We start from the raw sequence: 25,848 nt of genomic DNA, 5'->3' as shown, positions 1-25,848 counted from the left end.
GGAGGTAGAATAAAAAATGTAGAAAGTCTCCGATCAAAGGGATGAGAAAAGAGAAAAAAGAGATGATGAATAAGTAACTGCTACATGCCCCGTGACACCCAGCTTGCCGTGCCACTGCCCTGCAAAAGCCCCACACCAGGTCACGACCCTCCTGGCTGCCCCAGGGACAGTGCTCCTACGTGGCACAGCCCCTCACAGTGGGCAAGGGGCAGCCCGTGGAGCTGCCAGCAGCAACGTTAGCTCTGCGTCCACCCCACAACAGGGTCTCGTTCCCCACTTCACCCTTTGCCCTGCTGCTTGCATTCCCTGTGAGACATTGGCAATCGGTCAAAATACATAAAAGACAAACAAACAAACAAGCAAACCTAGCCATGTTTAGGAGGAAACAGAGAGACAGTTCCCTCTACACGCACACACGCGCCTCAGATGGAGAGACCTTAAAAGGTGCAAAATTTCAGCCCACAGATCCTTAGCACTTGCTGAAAATAAGATTTTGTACCTCAAATCGCCAGCTACGTGGAAACACAGGACATAAATATTTATGTGGCTTCCCATGGAAATTCCAATTGCCTTTCAAGGTTGAAATTTGCACTTATTTTCAAATATTCACAATAATATCTTGCTTTTTAAAAATCTTTTATTTCAGCTGATTTAGGTGTATGTGTGGAGATACGCAAGCGTGTGAAGGCACCATTGAATCTCTCTCTTGGGCCTTAACTTTCTATATGGAATTAATTAAAGTTGGGCTTCCCAAGAGCCAGAAGTTAAACATCCATATCTGTTTCTGTGAACTAGAAAACAAGATGGTAAATTGCTTTGGCTGGCTTTGAGGCACCTAATGTATTTTTCAGCCTTTCATTTAAAAACTGGCTGTACAATGGTAATGATCACAGGAGAAAATGCCAAGTATTTATCAAGTTAAAGCTCATTTTAAAAGAATATCAGGAAATAAAGATACTGGAGACAAACACGTCACGTATTTTAACAACCACCAAGCTTGGTTTTACTGAAAAAGAAGATGCTGAACTGAACAAATAATCCATCTGACCATACCAAATCCGAGACATTGATTTTTTCCCCCCCCCCGGCTAAATTGCTATCTTCATGCTTGATCTCCTCAAATAATACTAGAATCAGGGCCGTTGCTCTTGAAATAATGTAGGTTATGAGGCGAGGTAGCTGGAATATTTGGATTTAAAGATGAAAACTTTGCTAACTGCAGGCTACTATTGGTTTTGCACCCTGCCAGCGAGTAAAGCATGGATTAGCCTTGCAGAAATACCCCCGACTGTGCTCACGCCTTGGGGCGGGTTTCGATCAGACTGATTGTTCCATTAAGCTCCCAATCTGGTGAGAAGTCACACTACTGATTTGCATGCTCATAAAAGAATTAGCAGAGCTGTTGCTTTGAAGTTCAATTATCCATGTGCATGTTTAAAGCAGAATATTGAAAATGCATTGTGCTGTTTGCACAGCTGCAGAGAACTAAATACACGGGATGTTTGCAGGTTTGCTATGGGACTTTCCACCCAGCCAGGGAAACACAGAGCTACTGTGAAGTCTGCAGATCTAAATCATGGGCAGGCACTGAAGCAGAAGTGAAGCTCTAAAGAAAGTTTATAGCTTCATTTGTGGACATTGAGGATAAATTCAACAGGCCACTTAAGTGTTTATATTATGAGGTGCCAGCTGCAGCTCTATAGTTGAGGCTGAATTGAGCTTTGAATTTAAATCAGGGGTTCAGCTACATTATGTATGTGGATGATGCGGTTTCCTTTCTTTTTTTCCTTGTCGCCAAATTTACAGTACTCGCTGTTTGAGTACATGATGGATTTCCCAGGAACTAACAAGTAAATCAAGCAGCTAAAGGTTAAAATTAAACCGTAAAGTAGATCCACTTTGAAATTAGATTTTGTTCAGAATACTACTGACTTTTTCACATTGTTATCACTGTTTAAACTGTTACATGATTAAAAACAAACAAACAAACAACAGATTGGCCAAGGTGAGCTGCAGAAACTGCTGTCTACGCAAGGCACTTTGTATCTATGTATTATTTTATTTCCTTCATCCTTACATAATTTGCATAATGTTTCATGGACCCCTCTTTACTGCTTTTGACCACTGCACTGCATTCTGGCACCAGGTCACTGTTGCAGAGAACAGCAAGGACCACTGCAAAAGAGACAGGCGTGCCACAACATTTATCTACGAGCGAGGAAGATATTTTGATATGACTTTTATAGTTATTGCTAGTGACTAATCAGAGTTCCAGCTCAGCATCTGAGGATCAGCACTTCTAATTTGCTGCCTGCCTAGCTCTTAATCAGGGCAGCATCTTAACATCAAGGACTCTGCAGCCTGTGGCATTTGTTACGGGAATGTGCTTCCTCTGAAAGTTAAGAGAAACAAACAGATCTGATCACAAGGAAACAAAAATATTATGGCTCTGATGTTATCAAAATTAAATGACTGCCTTTGAACACATTACTTTTCCTATAGCAGAAACAATTACAAAGGGAAATACAAGTAAGGAAGGTTTTTCAAAATGCAATAAGTAACCAAGGAAATCTCATGTATGAAAATCCACAGTGTTTTGTACAATTTCATGCATTGATGAATCTTTGCCAAAAGGAACAGAATTCCTTCGGGTTACAGCTGTACATGTAATTAACCACCTCAAAATGATAACCCAAAGGAATTCAATAGTTTGCTCTAAAACATCATCCTCTTGGGTCTTGTGGCAAACTATCTGTTATGCAATAAGCCTGAGACGTTAGAGTCAAGTCTGCTCAATTTGCACACGCTGTATTCAGAGAGCCACATCTTTCCAAAGGAAAAACCCCAGTGGAAGAGATAACAATGTATTTATTTTATTAAAATACTGCTGTTCCTCATAAAGCTAAGCTTGGGGTTAATCGGATATACAGCAGTCTATTATTTTTGTTTATGAATTATTGGAAAAGCATCAGGCCCAGGTGCAGTCACAGCCCCTGAGCAGGCTTGCAGATCAATAGGAAAATTGATCCGGTCTCTTCACAGCACACCTCTTACTCGTGCTGTGTTACAAGCTATACAACTAAAACTAAATCAGGCAAAGCACATTAAGATTACAGCTGATTTCCAGCATCTGCTAAACACATCTAGCCTTGAAACCACACTTTCACTAACTGCACCACAGCCATGATTTCTCCTTCCAGTGATCCATGTTGTTGTAATCTGTAGAATCAGTTAATTCTACAGTTGATCCTCTGCATTTAGCACTGCAACAAATAATGCCTTTTCACTTTATTGTAATTTATTAAATATTCAACACTATTCACACTCCTACTGAAAATAAAATTCTATAGCTTTTAATGCTGGAAAGAATCCTGGATGATGGCAAAGAAAATCCGTAAAAAGCAATGCTAAACAAAAAGAAAGTTCAAAGAATTCAAAGAAGCTGATGTCAAGCCTGCAGTCCACTCCCCCACTGCTTATCCCAGCGAACAGAGATAAAAGAGGGGTTTTGCAACATATGCAGAGGACTAATAGACCAAACCAATGTTGAATGTGATACTATAGAAAGATCAGATATTGCCTGCATCTCACTTCTTTATAGCTTCCTTCCTGTCCTGTCATGTTTAAATTAATATTTTCCTACTATAACTTATTAAATGAATACAAACATTATTTCTTAAACAGAAACCAAGAGGGGCATTTGTATGCCTTGCTGCTAAATGCAGAGCAACTGTGGCTGTTGCCTACTGTAACAGCCATGAAAGTCAAGGGGGACATGGAGTCATCCACGATGACTCCAACGTCCGCTCCTCACATGATGCCCGGCTATGATCTGTGTTATTTTCTTTACCTTTTTACATTCAGTACATTATTTGCTAGCTATACAAATAACGTTTGCCAAACTTGCTGCAATATTGCTCTGTTACAACAAGAGTTCACCTTGGATATTTATCACTAACCAAAACCAATTCTACAACCCAAACCAAGAGTCTATCTGTATGAAGTGTTTGAGTATTTGGTCAGGCAGAAAGCCGAAATTAATGCCACGTTACTGATTTGTTCACTTCCAATCTGAACAGTTCAAACTGTAAATACTAAACATTGCTATTAAGTCATTTTTTAGCTAAATCCTGATGCAGGATTTGGAAATGTAGACTAAACCCAATCTGTGTAGTCCAGTGTGTTCTCTTTGATGGATATCAGTGCTGTATTTTCATAAGAGGCTGGGTAAGAGCAAATATGAAATAATAATCCTATAGGATAAATCCTCTCTTCAGGGCTATGGTTAGCTCCTCAGTCTAATAGCTTAATTACATTGTAAATAGCTTGAAATCCTATCTACAATAATCATGAACATTTCCATCTTCTAATTTGTTTTCCTGAATCATACTCTTAGCTTCAACAAAACCCTGTGGTAATAGACGCCTGGAGTTAATTTAAAAAGTCATCAATTTTAAGCTTGTCTCATAGAAAAAATCCTTTGTACATATGATAACACCTCCGGAGGAGCTGTGGCTTCTCCTTTTCTCACTCACAGACTTTCACCATAGCCTCTTTTATTTGTTGTCACTCCAAAGTGGATTCAGAATTCCTTTGGAAGGAAATGTCTGGTTTGCAAAATTCTTACCTGAATAATGGATACATTCATTTTTGCACAGATTTGCACAGATGAATAAAAAAGGCTGATCTCATTGTGTGAGTTATGCAATTCATGTAGTCATTTCTGTGACATTACTCTGTTCTGAAGAGCACAAATTGATGATAGTCTTATTTCATTTTCTCAACTTGAAGTGTTCATCTATTGCATTAAGAGGCAGAATTTCTGTGGAGATTCTGTCCCCAAATGAGTATGGGGACTCATAACGTAGTATTTGTTTCTCTCAATAATTTTCTTTTTCTTTGATAAAGACATAGTCAATTTTCTAGACAAAGTATTTTGTGTCTCTTCCATTTAAGCAAAATGCAACACCCTAACGAGGATAATTTTTTCTCCATATCCTCATTTGCAGAGCAAGGTGCACACACCTGAAGACAGGTACCACCACAGTCACAGTACAGCTGTGAAGGGAGCACAGCACTGCTGGACAGCTGGCTTTAACACTGGGGTTGTCCAGCAGCTGGAAACCTGCTTCAGCACAGTCCCGTGCTTTCCATATTCACACAGGCCAAGCTCCTACATCCCCAGCGTGGTGGCCATGGGACAAAGTGGGTGGTGAGAGGGCCACAGCTCGAGTCATGACATGCAGCAGCTGCGAAACACACATCACAGAAGGGGAAGCAGAGGGAAATCACCACGGTGGAAAAATCAGTGATCAGAAGCCCAGAATGACTTTGTGGAATAGAGGAAGCCTGTTGTGACAGCCATGGGCAGGGGTAGCTGTAAGTGGTTGCAAATGTACACTGCGCTCACTAATGTCAGCAATAACCATTAAAATAAACACTCAGTAATTTGTTGGAAATAGCTGTAAAAATGGCACAAGATAGATGATTGAGTAAGGGTAATTTCCCCATCTCATTGGTTCTTTCTATTCAACTCATAAGGTTCCTTCTACTCCCTGCCCCCTTAAAAAGTGATTTTTGTTTTCTATCCTGCAGGGAAAAAAAATATTCAGTTGGCAGCAAATATAGTTCCGGAGAGAATTTATTGACACAGAGTCAATAAAAACAAAGCCTGCTCGTGCTCTGTTTGGCTCCTCACCTACCAGACTGTTTCAGGAAGGTGGGGTATGGAGGAAAACTATATACTTTAACTGGGCATTGTTTGCTGTAAACTACTAGGTAAGCCCCAAGGTGTTCTGAAACAACCTGTAAACCAAAAAGCATCTGCAGTAACAAGCATGTAGAACATAATTCTTTGCTTATTTACTGCTCAGAAGTATTTTGAATCTTGTTTTTATTTCCAAGTGATCTCAGCCTGCAAATGCACAATGCACCATTATAACAGCTGCAGATGATATTAGAACTGAATAGTACACTTCTGAGCACTGCACTGAATCATCTATGAGCACCGGAGCGCTGTTCATGCATTATTTTAAATGTGTACACATTACCAAATAAAAAAAATATTGTACATTATTGATATTAAATTACAGCACAGCGGGTAGGTTGCATAGAAACAAGAAAAGGATAACCAGAATAATTATATAGTCTATAGTCACAGTACTTTAACAAAGTTTACAGGGGTTGATTTGTTACAAATATGAGATATAGATACAGGATCTACCCTTGGTCTCAGAAGGAATTTGATTATATTAATTGCATTATAGAAGATGCTCTGCTTTTGCATGATTTGGTTCTTTATAGTTTAATCACTGTAGGCTTCTATAAATTAAATAAAACGCTTAATTGTTTGGATGAAGAAACATAAATTATCACAAATACATTTAAAATTATTTTTAACAATAGCCTGCTAGGTTCCATAAATAACTAGTGGCAAGGGCCTTTACTTTACTAAGGTAAAGTAAAACTGCATTTTAAAATGAACTCTTGAACATCAGAGAAACATTCTCATGCTTACACATAAGCACACAGATTTTTCTCTAACACAGGAGTATTGTTCTGTAATGCAATAATGGTGGAAATGCCATAATATGTCAAAAACACAATTTAATATTTTTTTTTTTCCATTAGAAGACTGCTTGCAGGCACAAAGATAAAGTTATTACTGCAGAACCATTGGTGCTTTCACAGTTAATGCCTGATAGCATTTTCATTTTAAATTGTTTCTTTCCATGGTCTGTAACTTGACAAATCTCCCTAGCGCGGAAACATGGCTTTCAAGAACTAATATAGGTACCTCATTTAGCCAAATTACATTTATGTATGTATTTTTAAAATAGAAGAACTTATTTTTCATGAGAAGAACTTATTTTTCATGACTGAATCACGATAGTATGAGACAACTATTCAGGAAGTATGGGAAACTGATAGGACAGTCAAAATCCAGTTTGAGCTTTAGAGCAGGTTAAATATTTTTTTCAGCAGCATCATGACAGTGACTATTCTGGCTCTGAAAAATCAGCATCCCTGTATATAGGAGCCTTTGCTTTATTTCACCACTAAGAAAAACTAGTGGCACTGGGAAAAATGAATAATCACCCATGCTGCAATGTCTTTGTGAGCAATTAAAGCACGAAGGACACTCTGTTCTCCAAAGGGCCATCCATCCTCCAGTAACTCCTCTTAGATGCCTGCTCACTAGCGGTGGGATGAGTCACAGACTTTCACTTCCCACTGACTTGCACAGGTTTCCATAGATAACCCACATTAAATATACAGATATATATATGTATGTGTGCATACATGTATTTATTTATATCTCCATCCCTCAGCCTACATGCCAAACAAGCATTCAGCTCTGTCAACTTTTTCTTCTCTCTCCTCTTCTCCTTTCTAAATACGTTGGTCTATCCAAACTGGAAGTGTCTAGGCAACATCAAAGGTATTAGCAAATTAATTCCTGTGCTCTCTCTTTTCTAAGTTTACTCAAATACAATAAGGAGCAGTAATATTACTAAGTAACACGTGCTAAGTGCATGGTTGTACACTGCAGAACTAGGTTTCCTGGCTTGAACTTTGCCTAGCTTTTTCCTGCTGCCCTGTAATATAGAGAAATCTCCCAATACACAGTAGAAGCAAAATTAAGATACCTTTTCTTCAGAGGCAATATTTCAATATGGGACTTAATGGATTTTAAAAAATCATGAAGAGACCATTTCAAGAAGGGACTCTTCAGAATCCATAGACCTGCCACTTAAAATTCACAAAAGAATAGCACAGACTGTGCTTTTCAAAGGCATCCCAAAGTTAATCTGTCTAACTCCCACTGCAAGCTAATGAGTTTTGACATTTCTAGAGACTCTTCAGCAAATCCCCCAGCTATGGTATATAAGCACCTTTTCTCAGCCCAAACAAATTGCCTCCTGCAGAGGTGCCCAGTTTTCCACCACCATGCTGGAATGAGGCATAATCTCTGCTTTTATACTCCTCATTCCTGGGAGCCTTTCCAAGATAATCCGTTCTGCACGGACTGTTTAGGATGCCTCTGCCCCCGCTAAGTCAGTGACGAAACTCTCATTGCTTTCAGCCTATGCTGTCTGTGTCCAATGAGCTCATCAAGAGTTTGGGATGAATCCAAAACCTCTAGTTGAGCTCCTCAGAATGTGTGGAAGCCCTTTGCTGTGTCTCTCCCACAATAATGTACTCCCATAGCACAGAATCCTATAAAATCATATTTCTCTGTGTAGAGCCAAAAAAGTAAGGGAAATCTGTCCTTCAAGTTGCTGCTGGTAAGGTCATGCCCCCATCAGTTCATAACTACCAATACAAAGAGTTCAGACTAATGTTAGACTGCTTCATCCAGATATAGTCTCATTTGTTTAGACATGGGCAGTTAATACCTTTGAAAAAATACTAGCTTTTAAAAGTTAAAATGCATTTAAAAACTTTGGCCTAAGGACACAGAAAGAAGGTAAAATTGCTACCAATTGTTTGGAAAAGACCAAGACAGCTGTGCTAGCTCTGTGAAGATAATTCTACTAACATTTGTTTAGGCAAAATACAAGTCCATAGTAAGCAAAAAGAGATCCATCAGTATAATACCTTTTTAATACCTATTAAATAAAACCATACACTTTTAAAAGTAACAAGTTCCAAGAAGCATTTAGAGAACTTCTCTGAGTTTACAAAGTAATAAAGCACAACTCCATACAAAATAGGAATTAGAACATTACTCCAGAATGTCATCTTTCTATGCAGAATGACTTTTAAGGCACGGGCTACTAATTCTCATATTCAGTGTTTTCCAGACCAAGTGTCCCACATAAAACACACTATTCTGTATTCCCAACTCTGTACTCTCCCCTTCCCCTTGTGCCTTGACACTTTAAAATAACGTGTTTCATTTCATGCCTTCATTTTACTATCTTTCAGTTAATTTTATTTTCTAAAGTAAGACTGATACCGAGGTGTGAGAAATCTTTACCACCAATCTCTGCTATAGACTTCAACCAAACCTGGAAAGGTGCTGCTAAGTAGGTGGCAGAATATGTAAATATGAAATACAGGAAACTACTAGCTGCCTTTTTAAATGAATTTATGGCTCTCTTTGTCTAAAGAAGGAGCTTTACGGTTAATATTTCTCCTCACGGTTCTCCTTCATGGTTCATGAAAGTGTTTCCGAACAGGGTAAACCTCAGGCAAATTTCATGCTCAGAAAACAGTCTGGACACAGTTTATGCATCTATCATTCTTGTGGAAGTTGTCTAAGGACTGTGGTAACAACATCCCCTTATCCAGTGAGCCCCAATTACCATCCAGCATAGCATCACTGGACACTGAGTGCCTGGTAGCTCTTTAGCCATTACTATTTTTGCTCTGTGGCTGCCTTGGATTGGCTGTTTTAATGGTGCACAGCAACACAGTACCAAAGAGAAGAACAGGCAGTGAAAACTATGTCATTCTGTTGGCAGCACTGAGTAAATTAAGCCAGGCAAAATATAACTGGAGTTTAGCCAAAATACAAGATGTACTACAGGTCTTCTTATCAAAACGGCTAAGATCTTGGCCTGAAATTTAGGCTAAATTGCATTTAGAAAAGGAAAAGACATTGCTAAAAACCTACAGCTGCACCAAAGGTGACCTTTACAATACCATTTTTAAAGAATAGGGGAAGAGAAGCTTAGGCTCAACTCTTATTTTTGCTTTTGTTTGAAATGTCATGCTTCTTTGATAGTAGCTGAGAAACAAAGACCAGGAGAACACAGAAATGGAGATGAGCAATGCTCATTTCTGAGAGCTGTTTCTTCACTACTGAAAAGAGCAAGTTTCCTAGGAGTGGATTCCCCAGGGCGATGAACAGTATTTCACTGGAATCAGGAAAGACTAGCCAAGGGATCAGGCCCTCGTCTATCAAACTGAATGCATAACAGTCAAATCGATTGTTCTGGCTGAAAAGTAGTCAAACTGCAAAATGTTCTAATTACTTAGGCGACAGTATTGGTCAACAATCCAGCAAGCCCAAATCACTTGCCACTTAGATACCACAATAACCAATTGTGCTGATCCCCAGTGTGAAACCTTCTATAGCAATGTCTCATACTTACAGTCTTGTAAGGCAGAGCACCTTGCCTGATAAATGGGGCTCTACCTTGTAGAGACAAAATGCTGAGAGAGCACTCGTGCAACTGTAGAATAACCTTCCTCATGTCTCCTCAGCCTCTGTCTGGCAAATCCATTTCCTAGACTTCTCCAGAAATAGGTGGGTAGTGAGAAACATCAGGACTGTGATACTTAGAGTCAAACTGCATCTTAATTGTCTGTTCATTTATCTTGAAGCTTCACAACTGCAGTAATTAAAAATTGTAATGCCCTTACTAACAATGGCAGTTTCTACTGCCAAGCAAATTCATTGCTTGGGTTGTAATCTCTCTTTGTTGGAGCGTGACTGTGTGATAGTGAATGACGGATTCCCTACCCATCACCTCTAGCTCCTAAACTACTTTTTATCTAGCCGGTATCAGAAGTCATAGCTTCACATCCTTATTCATCAAAACTCCACTTGATTGCACATACTGAGCATGATGAGCTCTATTCATGGAACAGCAGGTCAGAAAACAAACCTATATTTGTAACAGAAATAGAGCCTGTAAATATAATCAATTTATACTCTTCCACACTGATCACAGATTAATTTTCTGCATAGGATAGCACAGCAAAATGCTTAGTCTCAGAAAACTGGCAGATATTTTCATTTTCTTGTGTTTATATGGTTTCTTCAAGAAATTATTTGGAAAGCTTTTATTTTATTTATTTATTTTGTGAAGATGTCCTGAAATTTTTCATCTCTTTTGCTTAATTTCAGTACCCAAATTCTCCCTTTCAGAATCTTAATAACTGAATAGCTCTTAATATCTTCAGCTAAACTTCTTTCTCTGTCCTTTTACTGTTTTCACAAGACTCTTTTTCACAGCAGCAACATTCTGTAGCATTAAGTCTCGCATATCCTGGCCTGTTCTTTCATGTTCACAGGCTGGTTGGAGCACATCTGTACCATGACTGCCACTCCATACCCGCAGATCCTGTGCACAGCAGTGGGATCCTGGAAGTCACCTAGACAGATAAACATGTCTATAGAATATTTTTGTTAATAGTTACAGGTCCCACTAGGGATAAAAGCTCCGCTTGATGAGGTGGCTTGCAGGCCCAGATACAGGTAGCAAAGTATCTACAGTCTAAAAGACATAAACCACACATCACACTTGTAGCCAAATATGTAGTAAGAAGGCAAATTCATTCATAACCAGTACTCTTGCTGTTGCATATCGGTCTTTGTTAAAACAAAACCAAAGTCTCTGGGACTAACAGTAGTAGGGGAATCACCGCAGGATGGGAGTAAGCAAGGGACGAGAGTCAATTTTGTGTTGCCTCCTTGGTAAAAACATGGACATCTGTATCTTAAGGACAGATGTGAGAACAGATAAGGCAATACTTGAACTGACAAACCAGCACATTGTATGCTTGCATGAAGAGGTAGACAACAGAAAGTGAAAAAGCATCAGGCTGTGTGTTTCTGGCATTACTTAATTCACTTTGCCCCTGCCGATAAAGAACCAAAGCATTTTTGTCCAAAGCATTTGGACAAAACAGCACAATATTGCTATCACTGTGACCACAGTACTGAACAAGAGCACAGGGCTCCAAAAGAACCACTCCTGCCTATGACTGAGCTTTCTCTGTCTCGTGCGTGACTGCACCAGGAGAGCCACACAGACACTGATAAAACACAAGGAGAGCCATGAGAACACTGCTGCCTGGAGAGGGAAATTTCTCCTTGGTTTTGGTAAGTCTCACATTTCTTCTTGACCATAGGTACCATGCTGAAACCAACACTCACCTCCAATTACAAACAAACCAGCAGAACTTCCCAGTTCCACTGCTACAACAGGGAGATGATAGGCTAGATGTAAAAAGTGGACAAAAAAAGTCATTAATTTGTCCATGGTACATTCTAAGACAAATGCTGAACTGCAAATCGACAACAAACAATGAGAATGTGATGCATTTAAACGCTGCTGAAGTGTAAAACTCAACAGAGAGGAACGGCACTGAAGGGAAATAGAATTTTTGTAAAGCTAAATTAACTTATGCTGCAAAGTTCTTTATGCCGTCTGGTAATAAAATTAATAAAAGAACAATATGGGAGAGTGAGTAAGTTCAAAAAGTAATAAAGAATAAGATACAGGCATATATATATATGTGTGTGTGTGTGTATATATATATGTGTATATATATATATATATATATATATAAAAGATGGCATCTGTTATAAAGAATGAATGGAAATCACATCTATCTCATACTAAAGAAATAAGAAACGACAGACTGAAAGCCTATTCTGATAACATACTGTCCTGGAAGCAGGCTATGCCAGGACATCTTAAAGCTTCTGGGAGACACAGCTGATAAATTCACATGATAAATCCAGTCTCCATCTGGCAGGTGAAAGAGCGTTTCTCTGTTCCAGGGCTAACCATTGATCTGCACAAGCTTGCAGTCTCCTGTCACAACTAAGTCTATCAGAAAGAACAACACCAACATAATAATACAAATGTGCAAATAATCATCAGCGACAAAGAACACAGCCTGGTCTCCTATCATATGCTGTCTTGCTGAAAATGTTTGGTTTCCATTTACCCCCGCAGCAGAGAGAATGGCTGTGTATCTCAGCTCCAGCTGCAGAACAGCAGTGACATGGCAAGCTGCAGCTCTCCTGGGTCCTCCTCACAGCTAATGCAAAAGCTGTGTTTGAAGTCTTGCTAATGGTCCATGAGTGCAGACTGGTGTGGGGATGAGAGGAGAGATGCAGAGAAGAGGAGGAACTGGATTCATATCTGGTGGCCTACATTTGAGGTATAATTCAAAGCCTGAGCAGCTGAGTGTGGGTTTCAAAAAGGAGACCTCTCAATCAGGAGGATACAAGGAGGCTGAAAGGGAGGAATGATCCTTGGGATTTGCCTGTTGTCTTGTGTCATCTGGTGATTTTCTTTGAGCAGCTCCACATGAGAAGTTTTCTTTGGAAAGGGCCATCCATTGTATCTGGCATAGCGCTCTTAAACACCCTATGCATTTGCAAGAATGGAGAAATATATGATCTAATTTGAAAAAAAAAAAATACCCATTCTGCCTCTTAAGTCTCCTATTCTCCTATTTAAATCCAGAATAAGGCTCCTGACTCCCACCACGAACTACACAAAACAGAATACACAGAGCAGTCCTTTTTTGAGGACTTTCTTGACCAATTTATTTTCTGCTAGATTACAGAAAGTATAATACAACACAGCCCTGCACAACTTTCCCTTCCCCTTAGTTAGGGTTGTTGTCACAAATTCAGGCCATATTTGTGCCTGTAACATGTCTGCCAGACCACTGTCTGTAGGGTCTGCACTCACTGGTTATTATATGATGTGACATGGCACTATGTAACATTAATGAGAAAGACAGATGCCAGAAGCAGAGTGAAAAAGCGAAGACAGAGCACAGAGCCATATAATAAAAGAAGCAGATACACAGAAGGCCTGTGAGGATGAAGAGTCAAGTTTTAGTACTGTTTTCTTTTGTGTAGATATGTTATGTTCCTTGGTGATCTTCCTTTCAAATGAAACCATCACCACAGTGAAGTGGTATGTCCGTGAATCAAACCACTCACTTCAGATCAAGCAGGCCACAAAGAGCCTTGTAGGTGACTGAAACTTTGAAGTGTCTCCCACTGCAGTGCTCAAGGCCTGTAGGAGCTGGTTCCTCCTTTGAGCCTGTAGGTAACCCTTTCCCTCAAGTATGAACAGCTTTTATTTTCAGGTTTATAGCATTATACAGACAGAAATAAGTTTCAATCCAAATTTTTTAAAGAAAGTACAACCATGAGAGAGACTTTCTTAACCCCTACACACAGATGCACAGACTCATGAAGAAAAATTCAAATTCATTCTTTCAAAAAGCAGAATACAGTCTTTTACCTTAAGTATGCTGGAAGGCAGGTCATCAGGCAGCAAATAAAAAGCAGCAGCATAGTGTCCAATGGCATGGGAGTACCGACTTCTCTTAATCTGACAAAGAACTGAAGATCAAACATCCTGTGATTATTTGTTCTTCTAAAAAAAATGGTAATTGACTGAAACGTATACATTGTAAGTAGACAACATTCCCACAGGAGATCCAGGATGACAGAACTCTGTCACATAATCAGCTGATATAAGTCCTCATTCATTTGCTTTATTTCTGAAAAAGACTCATGCTGCAAAGCTCTCACCCTCCATAGACAACACACAGTTTTAGTCTTTCTATGCCCCTCTTCTGCACTGTGCTTCACCATCTTTGAGTGTGACTCTGTAGAATAAATATAACACAAGCAGGGACATTCTCAGTTTCCTTCTGGAATACTGCATGCTCCAAGACTGCACCTTTATAATGTTTTCTCTAATTGCTCAGAAAGACAGGGTATTAATCCCAAAAAAGATCTAACACCTCATCTTAACAACATTGCAAAGTACTGTCAAAAGGCAAGGGACTTGTTTTATTCCTGGTGTTTCCTGTTAGGACTAGCTTCAAACCCTCTGCCTTCAATGAGAGCCAAAAGGGTTTTGGCTTTGTTTTCCTAAATGAGCATTTCATTCTCGTTGCATCAGACTCATTTTTAGAATAGTCAAACACAGTATCTTTAAGTTGTCAGTTGCTATCATTTAAATAGAGGTTGCTAAGGAAGGAATAGTAGCCGCTTCTTTAAGCAACAGTAGGAAAAGGGGATGAAACAGTAGATAATTTCTTAGCAGAAAGAGCAGACAGAACAGCAGTTCTCTGCTGCAGCATTTCAAAAACACAGAAATGCCATCCACTACACTATTGAGATTTTAAATTAGGAAAACACAGCAAATCTACCTGAAATTAGCATATTTGCTAATGAGCGTAAGAAAGTATTTTCCCTGCTCCTCCATCCCTTTCTCATTCTGTAGGTCTGAGTTCTTACTTTACAATTGTAGGTATTCTTACTCTCTTTTTAAGGTTATCTGCCTACTTCACAACAATCTAGGAACCAAAGAATCTCATTCAGAATCACATTAAAGATTGGCAGCAAGGCCACAAGTTCCCTCTACATACAGAGAGTATACATGTATATTTAGGTGTAGCACTGTTATTTAGGGCGAGATTTGTCAGAAGGGTTTGGGTTCTTATTTTTATTTAGAACTGAATGTTGTCTGATGAGATCACTGCTGCAAAGAATCGGGTTTCGGCAGCTAAAAGTCTTAGCTGGGGTCATTTCTGAAGACCCATTTCAGAGGATGGATTCAGTAGTCTCAGGCAATTCCAGTGTGCTATTCTTAATCACATTCAATGCACAAGTCCACCAGCAGCTGCATAATTTAGGGATGATTATTCTATTGATGAGATGACTTCAAGAGGCTGACTATTGCAAAACTATTTGTCTGTAGTCACTAGGGGAAGATATTAGAACAGCAGAGCTCCTCTGGGAAAATAAAAGGCTTAGGTCTTGTCCACACAGGGGGCAATTCAGGACAGTTTATTTGTGAAGCTTTCCTTTCCTTTACTTTGTGGAAGTCCCTGAAAGACAGAAAACATAGAGAGAAGAGAAAACATAGAGGCTGAAGAGATGAAGTCATGACAGGTCCCCATTTGTCTTTCTGCTTGTCCAGAAGAAAACTGGGCAGCCGCTGGCCCCAGCTGCAGTCACACTTGTAGAGTGCCTCAGGGTTAGAGAGTGGTATCTCACCTGAACTGTCCAGCTCCCCAAGCATGAGAGGTGCTGGGTAATGGCTGGAAAGTCTGGCATGTGGGGGTCAAGTCAGCTGTCAGAGGCAGACCTTGGTGAAAACACTCGTGGTTGTGCTCAGAGGGAAGTGCTGCTGGGCACCAAAAGGCCTGAGAGCCTTGGAGGCCTGCTCACCCTACTTCAGCCCTCTGCCCTCCTTCCTGCAAAGCATCCCCAAGGCCAAGGCAATCCAGATGGGCAGAATGTAACTTGGTGATTTGGTCAAAACGAACTCAGGTCGTCTCTTCCTAAAATATACTGCATTCTCCTTTCTGCATGGAAAACCTCAGAAATACCAAAATTAGACTTCAGAAGAGTATAAAAGCTCCCTGCTAACATAATGTGCAAATGGACTGTCACACTCACTGTGATCTTGAACAGCAACAAAATTAGAAGGTAACAGCAAATAGCAAAGAAAATTGCAGCTGAAAAATAGCAATGATATCCTCTCTTAATACATATTGTTAAAGCAAATGTTTTTAAAAACTGAAGAGATGTGAGCCCAGATGCTATCGCCGTATGTCTTATGCAGTTCATGATTACGAACAAACAACAGAATACGTATAAGGGAATGTAAAATGGTATGGATACAAGCCCAGCTGGTGTCCCCATATGCCTTATGAATTCCACTTTTAGGAACACAGCAGCATATAGCATTAGAGATGCTTCTTAAGCACCTTATTTATAAATAGAACAGAGCTGTTTCACTGAAGCACACACACAGAAAAGGTCTGCAAGGATCATAAAAACAGAAGGTCCACCACAAATCATAAAAACAGACGCATGTAAAACCATTGAAATAGTTCAAACAACATATTTTTACTGGGAACCACTCTGAGCTAGAATCTTCTCTGAACAAGGGATGATGCTTGTTTGTCAGCCTCTTCATGGGGATTTTTTTAAAGAACAACTACCAAAAAGCCATGTTAGTTAGAAAATGACAACTTACTTTTGTTTGGACAAACTCTTCCTACTGAAAGTTTTCAGGTCCAGATTGAATGCCCTAGCTCCAGGGCAGTGGAGCCACTGCAGCTGTGGGAGAGGTAAAAACTTGCCTCTTCTCCAAATGAATCAAAGCAGGGTCTGGAGCTTGGCCTGAGCCAAGCATGGTCTGGAACTTCACCAACAGGCAGCGGACACTTCTGCAATACAGCTCTTCCCCTCCTGCTTTTCAATTTCACCAGAACCACCTCTAAGGGAAGGGAACTGTGGGAATTCCTGGTTAATTATGAAAATACATCATGAAATGCAGTAGACTTTTAAAATCATAATTTCATTGTTCATAAGCTATCAACCAAAATATATCTACAGCAGATATCTCAAAAAATACACTATATATGATTGAAAAATTATTTTATTTAAAAATACATTATACAGCAGAGTGTCTCTCTGTTTTCTCACTGCTGGTTCACAGAGATAAAATGATAAATTTAACCCAAATATTTGACTGGGAAAGATCCTGAGAGAGAAAGAGACCAGTTACAAGCTGATGATATACAGTACACTGGAAAAGAGTCATCTCTTTTAACATAAAAGAATCTCTTGGTAATCTAATAAATCAGATAGTAAAAAAGAAGAAAAAAAAAAATGTAGGTTTGCTACCATGCAAAAATGAGTGAGGATTTCATTTAAACCTGCACACAAAAATCATTAGTACCTTGGACCCTAAATAGCTAACCTAGAATAAGGGTAAGTGTGCCTAACACGGTGATACAAACTTTGGACCTACTACAATTTTGTAAACACATTTGGTAGTCTAATAAAGGTGGATCTTCAATCACCTAAGTAACGTTATTGTAGCTAAGGGCTCTATTCTAGGACTTTTCCCCCACTAATTTATTTCTTTGTTCTCTAATTCTCAGCTTAGGATGATGACTTCATGGGATATATTCTATGATATATTCTATTGCACTCAAAGACAACTTGGCCTTGCCCTGCTTGCCAAGCAATATTTAAGTAGTTGCATTTTAGTTAAAACAGAGATTAAAATAAAAATAAGAACTATGTGTTACTATACAGGAAAGCATTTAAATTCAACATAGAAAAATATATACCCAATTCTACAGTCGTATGTTTCAAACATTTTCTACCAATGATTAATGCACAGGAAATGCACTGAATTATGGAAAATTTAAGGCCTAGAATGCTATACTTGTTTCAGCGGAGCACACTGAACGTTACTGTTCTCAATGTGTCTATAGTGTTAGCGTCAGAACTGCTGCTGCCAGAGGAAAACTTTCTGGCAGAAGTTGAGAGTATCTTCAGCATCTCCAAGATCCAAATCCATTTGGTTCTTAATTTTGATAGGACAACTTCACTATGAATAGTCAGCTAGGCTGTCTTTTGAAGGGGTGGCTCAATTTGATTTTTCACAGTGATAACAGTGATATGATAACATCACCTGATGTTGAAGAAAAAAAAATAAATAATCTGTCAGTACCATAAAAACTGACAGAGGATTTTTTGCAAGAATATGGCCCTGAAAAGTAAACAGGGATAGAGAGATTCCTAGAGATAAATTCTGCCTGTCCTGGCCTATTCATCTGAAGTAAACTAAAGCAGCCATTTCCACTTTCCCATGAATGTGAAAATGGAGAGCAGAAACACTTTTGCACTTTTCCTCACAAAGTCTGTGACCCTCTTCCTGTCTTAGCACCCCATTCTTCCAGCATAATATCTGTGTGTACAACAAATATGAGGAGAAGATGCCGGCTTCCTTGAGCAATTTGTTTAAGTGATCTATGATTAGCAGGGCTTCCTATCAGATATGCTGAGCTAAGAATGGAGCCCTTAACCTTTCATGGGATAGCATTAGTAATAAAGGATATATCAATGATCAAAATTTCTATATTATTTTCATTTCTTTTTAACCTAGATACATATATATCATTCAAGACATTCAAGAACTACAAAACAACAATTCAACTACAATTATGTCAGGAAAATATCCAAATAAATAAACTTTTAATTATGATACAATACTTATTACAGTAAAAATTGGCATATTTTTTTTTTCTCTTCAAAAGCAGAAGCACCAGTCTTACATATAACATATTGTTTGAATGATATCTTACATGGAATACAGCGTAATACAATGTGCAAACAGCATTTTCATACAGAACATAATATTTTTCTAGTTTTTATACACTAAAACCGCCTCAAATGGAAACAAGTTCATGCTGAATTAAAAACGCAGATTTTAAAAATCAAATTCAAAACAAAGTATGAAGTTCTGTTGGAATAGGTGCATGAATCATTAAAAAACAAGAAGCCAAAATAGAGGGTATTGTCAGATAAATATAATTAGTGCTCAGTTTGTCTCATTCCGTCAAAAAGTAAATAGTTAATATTTTTTATAGAAAGTAAAGTGACGTTCTAATATTTAAGAATTCTTCAAAATGTCGGTATCATTTTAATGACGTAAAAATCAAGTCAGAAAGAGGACTTCTAAAAATTTCTTATTTTTGATACACTGCAATTATCGTGAGTGGGCTGTGAAAAGAGATGAAGTCCAATGGAGTGAATATACATCAGCATCAACATCATGTGACTTCTGCAAAGGCCGTGATGTGGTTCTGTGAGTTAAAGGAAAAAAAGAAACAAATAAAAACGCAGAAACCACACAGGTAGACATCAGTCACCATTGTGAAAACTGTTGCACCTCCTGCTTTAGTGACAGCCTTATGCTTGCAGAGTATTGCAGGGTGATTTAAAGAAAACTGTTTTTTATTGCAGTGCTCTCACTCACTCCTACAGCCAAGTTTTGTTACATGCTGGAAGACTGTATATATAACTACACTGAACAAAGCAATTAGGTATGACAGTTCTACAATATTTTAGTTTTACATGCATTTTTTAACTAAATAATGTGAATAATAGAATTAGCTGCAGTTTTGTTGGTAAAATATAATTGAAAGCAAAATGAAAATGACTGTTTCTGGCAGATTATAATGTTCTATTTCAGTGTTAAAACAATTCCTATGTTGCTTTTTTTTTTTTTTAAATAAAAAAATGCAAATTGTTTCCCATGAGCTCCATAGCATGGAAGGAAGTAGTGAAGTGCTACAACAAAACAGCATTCAACAGCTGAGGACCTGTATTCAAAGTTTCTTCAGAATCACTAGTGGCCTCTTCACTTGCAATGTTAGTCTATTTCCTTCAACAGGACAATCCTTATGAACTCAGATATCTGTCTCAGGATGCTACATGTGACTCTGCACAGTAAAGCTGTTAGAATCCCAAAGAGCTTTGCTGCTTTTTCTTGCTCTAACCTAAGCGAGTGCCTCTGCAGAAATTTGGAAGACTCAAACGTGTAGGAACATGTAGGATCCAAAGGAACCATATGTTGCCTGCTGGTACACAGCATCCTTGATTGCCACCAGTTCGGTCTTTCTGTGTGGTTGGTTTTTAAGCATGCAATATGTAAAAGGAATGAAGGGTGTCAACATTTTAAGCCACATGTTTCTTCTTCAGCCCCAGGGCACCCAGAAGGAATTGCAACCACACGGAGCACTGCAGACCTCCCTCATCACCTTCCTTCACTGCCTGTAGCAGGCCTAAGTCGGGAGAAGAGAGGAGGCAGCCGCAAGTTGAAAAGAAACTGGGGATTTAGATAACTATTAGAGATTGGGCTATACTTCCAATTTCTTACTTAAGGGAAGTTGTTCCAAGTCCCTCAGAAACTCCCACACCATAGGAAGTGCTGGAGAGAAACAGTGGCCATCACACAAATTCTTCCTTGAAATGGATATCTGTCTATCAGTCTGCAGAGAGCCAGGGGGAAGAGGGACGAGTGTCTTCGATTTTCACACTTCAGAAAAGAATCTACATACAAGCCCAACCGGGGGCACGGGAGAGCTGCCTTTTATTGCCCCTGTCCCTGCAGGCTGGCAGCTTTGCTCCTCTCCCTGTGCCATGACAGTAATGTGGCCAGGAGGAGGAGCTCTTTTTTTTTTTTTTTTTCCTCCTTTGAGTACTAAGGATTTTCACTCTAGAAACATCCTCACTGCACTTTGTGACAGTTTTCACAGGTGAGGAACACCAAATACTAACCATGTACTTTTTTTTTTTTTTTTTTTCTCCAAAGCAGAGTGAATATATTTTAAATGAATAACAATGATTAAACCATAGACAGCAGATTTTTCAAAAGTATCGGGAAAGAAAACAATCAGCATGCGACATTCTGTGAAAGTGTTTTCAGTAAACAATATTAGACATTAGTCAGTGTTTACAGATTTTGACACTGAAGAAGAAAAGCAAAATTAGATTTCCTAATTGGAAAATAAAACATAAGCATTTCAAAGCATTTCAGTTGTTGGCTATCTTCTGCTTCCAGCAGAGGAAAGAGGATGCATTGGGCAACCTCCATGAGTCTGGAATTGCTATGAGGACATTATGCCATTTTCTCCATTGTATTTACTTTATTTTTCATTTAGATTCCCAAATCATCCTGTCAACTTAAGCAAGCAACATTCTAAAATTATTCACTTTTTTGATAACCAAGGTAGTTAAAAATGAGGAATTAAAGAAAAATATATTTTTCTCGTTATTTATCCTAATTAATTCTTTCACGTTGTGTTCCTTTCTCTAAATGGCATACATTTGCCAGTGATGCAGGAACCAAATGGTCTTTTGAGTGCCTCATGGCTTGGTAACTATTTCTTAAGGAAGGTGAATGTGGTTCTCACTCCTGCCATCTCTGCTTTCAAACTGAGCAGGTCACCATCCATGGAAGCATATGCAAAGCACAGAACAGAATCACACAGAAGAAAATCTGCCTTCCACAATAAACTCTTAGAGAGAAACGCTAAGCTCCCAGTCACGAAGCAATTGATTTGGACTCTAGTGAAGATTTGTCGATTCATTTCTAATGGGTTCAGCATGATAATACATAACTAGGTCAAAATTAATGACTTTCTAATGGCAAGAATCACTGATATTGATTCATGGAACTATGTATTCACGCTTTTTCATATGTTACCTTCTCATGCAAAACTACAAATAAGCTTTACTGAGACAGTTCACAGGAAAGCAAACAAGCAAACAAACCAACATCCATCGTCTGCTCAGATGCACTGTGACAGAGTTCATTGTGAGATACTAATCACTGTAAGCCAAAGATTTCCACAAATGCAAGAGACAAGCAAAAAAACAAAACAAAACAAACAAACAAACAAAAAAACAAAACAAACCCCCCCCCCCCACACACGAAAGACCTCAGCTTCTCCAGTTTCAAGGGAAATGATTTCACCTACAGCACTCAAAAGAATTAGAGCATGCTGAGGGGCTGCTCACAAGCAGCAGTTTCACAGACAGGCACACCAGATTTTGTATTATTCATTCTAAATTGACAGCATCAGCTTGGTGTCAGCACCGCAAACAAGGCATGCTTCATAACCATGCTCTCACACCACTAACAGAAAAATGAAAGGCTAAAAGGCTAAGCCTTGAGTGCAGGTTCCTGGGGGAAATTATCCATATCTGGATAATGTTAAATAATTGAAAAAGTCCATACTTACCAAGTTTCTTTCTGATTTGCAGTTTTCATTATATTTAACATTTTTAATCTGAAAATTCCGTTCTGTTCTCATTGATACAATTATAAATAATCATAAATAGTCATCATCTTAAAGATTCTTCTATTTTTGAAAACAAGAATGTGAAAAATTGTTTGTAGTTCTTCACTCAGTAGGGTTTGTTAATAGAAAAACAGCACTGTAGTAGTTCTGGCAAAAACAGTAATAACTATATTTTAGTTACCATAAAATTCTCCTGGTCAGTAAAGCTTATTTTATGCTTTTGCTGGACAAGCCATGTTTTTAGAGAAAAGAACGAGTTTAAGTGAAATTCCCCATCTAAAACATTGCAGACCTGCACAGAACGCTGCCACCACACATTGTTTTCATTCCGTACACAAACACACAGTGCACTCTTGCACACGTTTATTGCCTTATGTGAAGATGGTCAAAATGGTCCATTCCTGATATCCAGGAGAGGAACCTAATGATGCGTGCTTTGAAGGAGTTTTGTTGCAAAGGATCTTCTTGGTTGTTACTAATACCTTGATTCTTTAACACCTACAACATGTATATTTGAGGAGTTCACATTGAATATATTGTTCCGTTTCCTACGTTTAAATATTTCATTTGAAAGTTAGATGTTGTGATCACAGTTTGCATTCAAATAAAGATAATTCTTTTACAATTCCCTACAACCAGATCAAAGCAGAAAGATTTGTGTTCATGTCCTACTCAAATTTTTAAGATTGGAACAAAATTGCTCAGCTGCCTCTTCTGGGTTTGTGTTTCTGTGTGTGAAACAGTGTTTTATTGTGTCTCCTTTAACATAACGTATTATCAAGAGAACCACTATGACAACAGAAATTTGAAAACCTGCCCATAGGCTAATGTAAGCACATGAGCTCTTGTCAAGCTGTCCTGAAATCACACATGCATGTATTAAAACACTGCCTGTAGGGATACCTACGTACACTTGTGGACACAAAGCACAGCAGCATTTGGATATTTCTCAACTAAAATATTTTGGAGCAATAAAAACAAGCCCTCTCTCCCATTCTATCACAGCACAATGACCTAAAACGTGCTCATGTTTTGCATTTAGCCTGTGAGTTCAGTGATGAGCCATCGGTCTCACTAGAGAGCCCCAGGGACCAGATCAGACTGCCCTACCACACTGCGCGTACACAAGCACACACACCAGTGAAAGATCCCTTAGTACCAAAATGCTTAAGACCTCTGTATCTCATGAACAATCAAGTTGGAGTAAACAGAAAACACGTTATAGACGGAAAAAAGCTTCTACAGTTTTGAAAGTCTAATTTAAGAGGGATCCAGGACAATATCTGTACTTACTGCAATTAAAATGTTTCATCTCCACCATAACCTTTGGCACATACACAGTATATCAAGAATTACGGTGCCAAACTCTATAAGACTTTTGAGACAATTGGCCCTGATTGGTATGATAGGCAACAAGAATGTAAGAATGTCGTATATTGTGAGAGGAATTCCAACTACTTATCATCACTAAAAATGACTGTGTCTCAAAAAACAACCACCACCACCGCTGGCCCATCTGTAAAGGTAAAAAGACTGTAAACTACCTGTTTCTTGTTCACAGTCTGCTAGAGTCAGTCCCATGGGTGGAGTAGAAGCAATCTCACATGGGTGGAATACAAGCTATCTCACGGTAAAAAAGAGCGGCGGTTGTGTCTGGGGATGTGATTTAGGCATTGTTGACAGAAGTAACACTACAAAGGGATGCCAAGCAGAGGCTTCGGGGATAAATTCAGCTCAGCAGTTGAACAGAGTACTGTGCAAATAAATAATATTGAACAGATGCAGAGAGCACTGTTGATCAGACAGTGATCTCATGCCATAGGAGATGAATTATAATGCCTATCCTAACCCAGCACATTTTTTTTTCTTTTCTTCTTACCATCAGAATTTTATCTACTGCCTCAATTCATCCTAAAATGCTCCATATTTCCTTTGTATTTGATTTTTTCAAAGGTAGAATACCTCTAAGAAAAAGTCTAGCATGCTCAGCAGCTACTACAAGACATTTAGCAGCCTTCTGTAAGCCCTAGACAATTTCAGGTGACTTTGGCATGAAACAATAAGGTGTCAGTCTCCCCTGAAATAGGGAAAATTTGTGCCTGCACTGGATGATGGTGGACTTCAAACTCTTCTGGGTGCCACCCAGAACATCCCTCTATTTCCCAGGAACCCTTATAACAGAAAAACAAGTGTCTCTAACCTTGGCTGTGGTGGGAATAGGGCCTCCCCTCTGTAGCAGAGGGCCTGCTTACAAACTCAAGTTACTGTACAAGAGATGAAGGTCAGAGACAGAAGAGAAAAAAGAGCAGATGGGTGAGTGATGAGGTTTCTTGGCTTTCAATCTTTTCATTAATTCCATGGATGAATGTAGTTAAGGTGAAAGCAATAAGTCTGCGCTGCTGAGCCAGCTCTGGCAAGGATTCTTCAAGGAGACACTCTGCAACTATGTTTTATTTGAGTGCATAAGAAGTGGGTACCCATGCAGAACAGCTTCATCATTTGCATGCACCACAATTAAACAGAAGTGTCATGCAAACAGTGATCTACCCTTAACCAGCAGAATCGCAGTTCAGAATATTTCAAGTACACATATTCCTGCTTAAAGTGCACTTCATATGTGGCTCCTGACCCCCACCAGAGCTCAGACAGTGGCAGCACAGAGAGCATGCCAAGCACATTGGTTTTCCAGCAGGAAAGAAAACAAAACACTGCAACAGACAAGTAGCAGATCTGGAAACAGAAGAACAAAGTATTTCCAGGTCTGTGTATTATGCCATGTACCATGTGCTTATTCATTTGTTGGTGAATTTAAAACAATTGCAATGAGAGAGGTCCCATGTGGTACGGATTTCTAATGAAGTCATTCTTTAGGACACCATCTTTAAATTGCTTATTTCCAAATGCCCGTATGATTATCATTTTTAAATACCAGTAACAGAGCTGCATTGCTTCATCCCAGCTCTCCTTTAGCCCACAATAACTTTAGTCAGCCAGGTTCTGTTATTCTTAACAGCTAATTTATGATAGTAAGCTGGTTTTAATACTGCCACAGGAGCTTGCAGACTGACAATAAAGAAAAAAATCTAAAATATGCCAAATAGGAATGTATACACACTCAGAATGTGGAATTAAAACAGCCCTAACTGAAATATAGTGAAAGCTAATTTGCACATGGCAAAATATGAGTATCACACAAATCATCTAACACCAATCTTTCTAGAGGAGAACGAAGAATGTAAAACAAGACAATAGTTAAAAAGTAAAGACTATATTAATAATTCTTCCAGTGATGGTAGTTAATTGAGATGGCTCAGTTTAGACCCTAGTTTCATGTAAGTATTACTCCTAGTGACTTTCATTTAATAGGGCCTGGATTGTATCCAAAACTTTAGACTAAGCATTTAAACAAAAACAAAAGAAACAAACAAACCACACCTCACCACCTGCAGC

The 25,848-nt window shown here is 38.9% G+C and overlaps 1 protein-coding gene across 1 annotated transcript in view; it reads right to left on the bottom strand.

Moving 5' to 3' along the window:
- Window positions 1-19,362: 19,362 nt before the first annotated feature.
- PLPPR5 (phospholipid phosphatase related 5) overlaps window positions 19,363-25,848 on the bottom strand; it is a gene marked incomplete at both ends in the record, with an annotated part of 41,115 nt that continues 34,629 nt past the window's right edge. Inside the window, one exon of the mRNA XM_084291095.1 lies at window positions 19,363-19,395. Coding sequence (XP_084147221.1) covers window positions 19,363-19,395 — 33 coding nt within the window. The remainder of the gene's footprint in view (window positions 19,396-25,848) is intronic.

The sequence above is a fragment of the Netta rufina genome, assembly GCF_964035555.1.
Source record: "Netta rufina genome assembly, chromosome: 8".
Classification (NCBI taxonomy): domain Eukaryota; kingdom Metazoa; phylum Chordata; class Aves; order Anseriformes; family Anatidae; genus Netta; species Netta rufina.
This window is presented reverse-complemented; position numbering and strand designations above follow the sequence as displayed.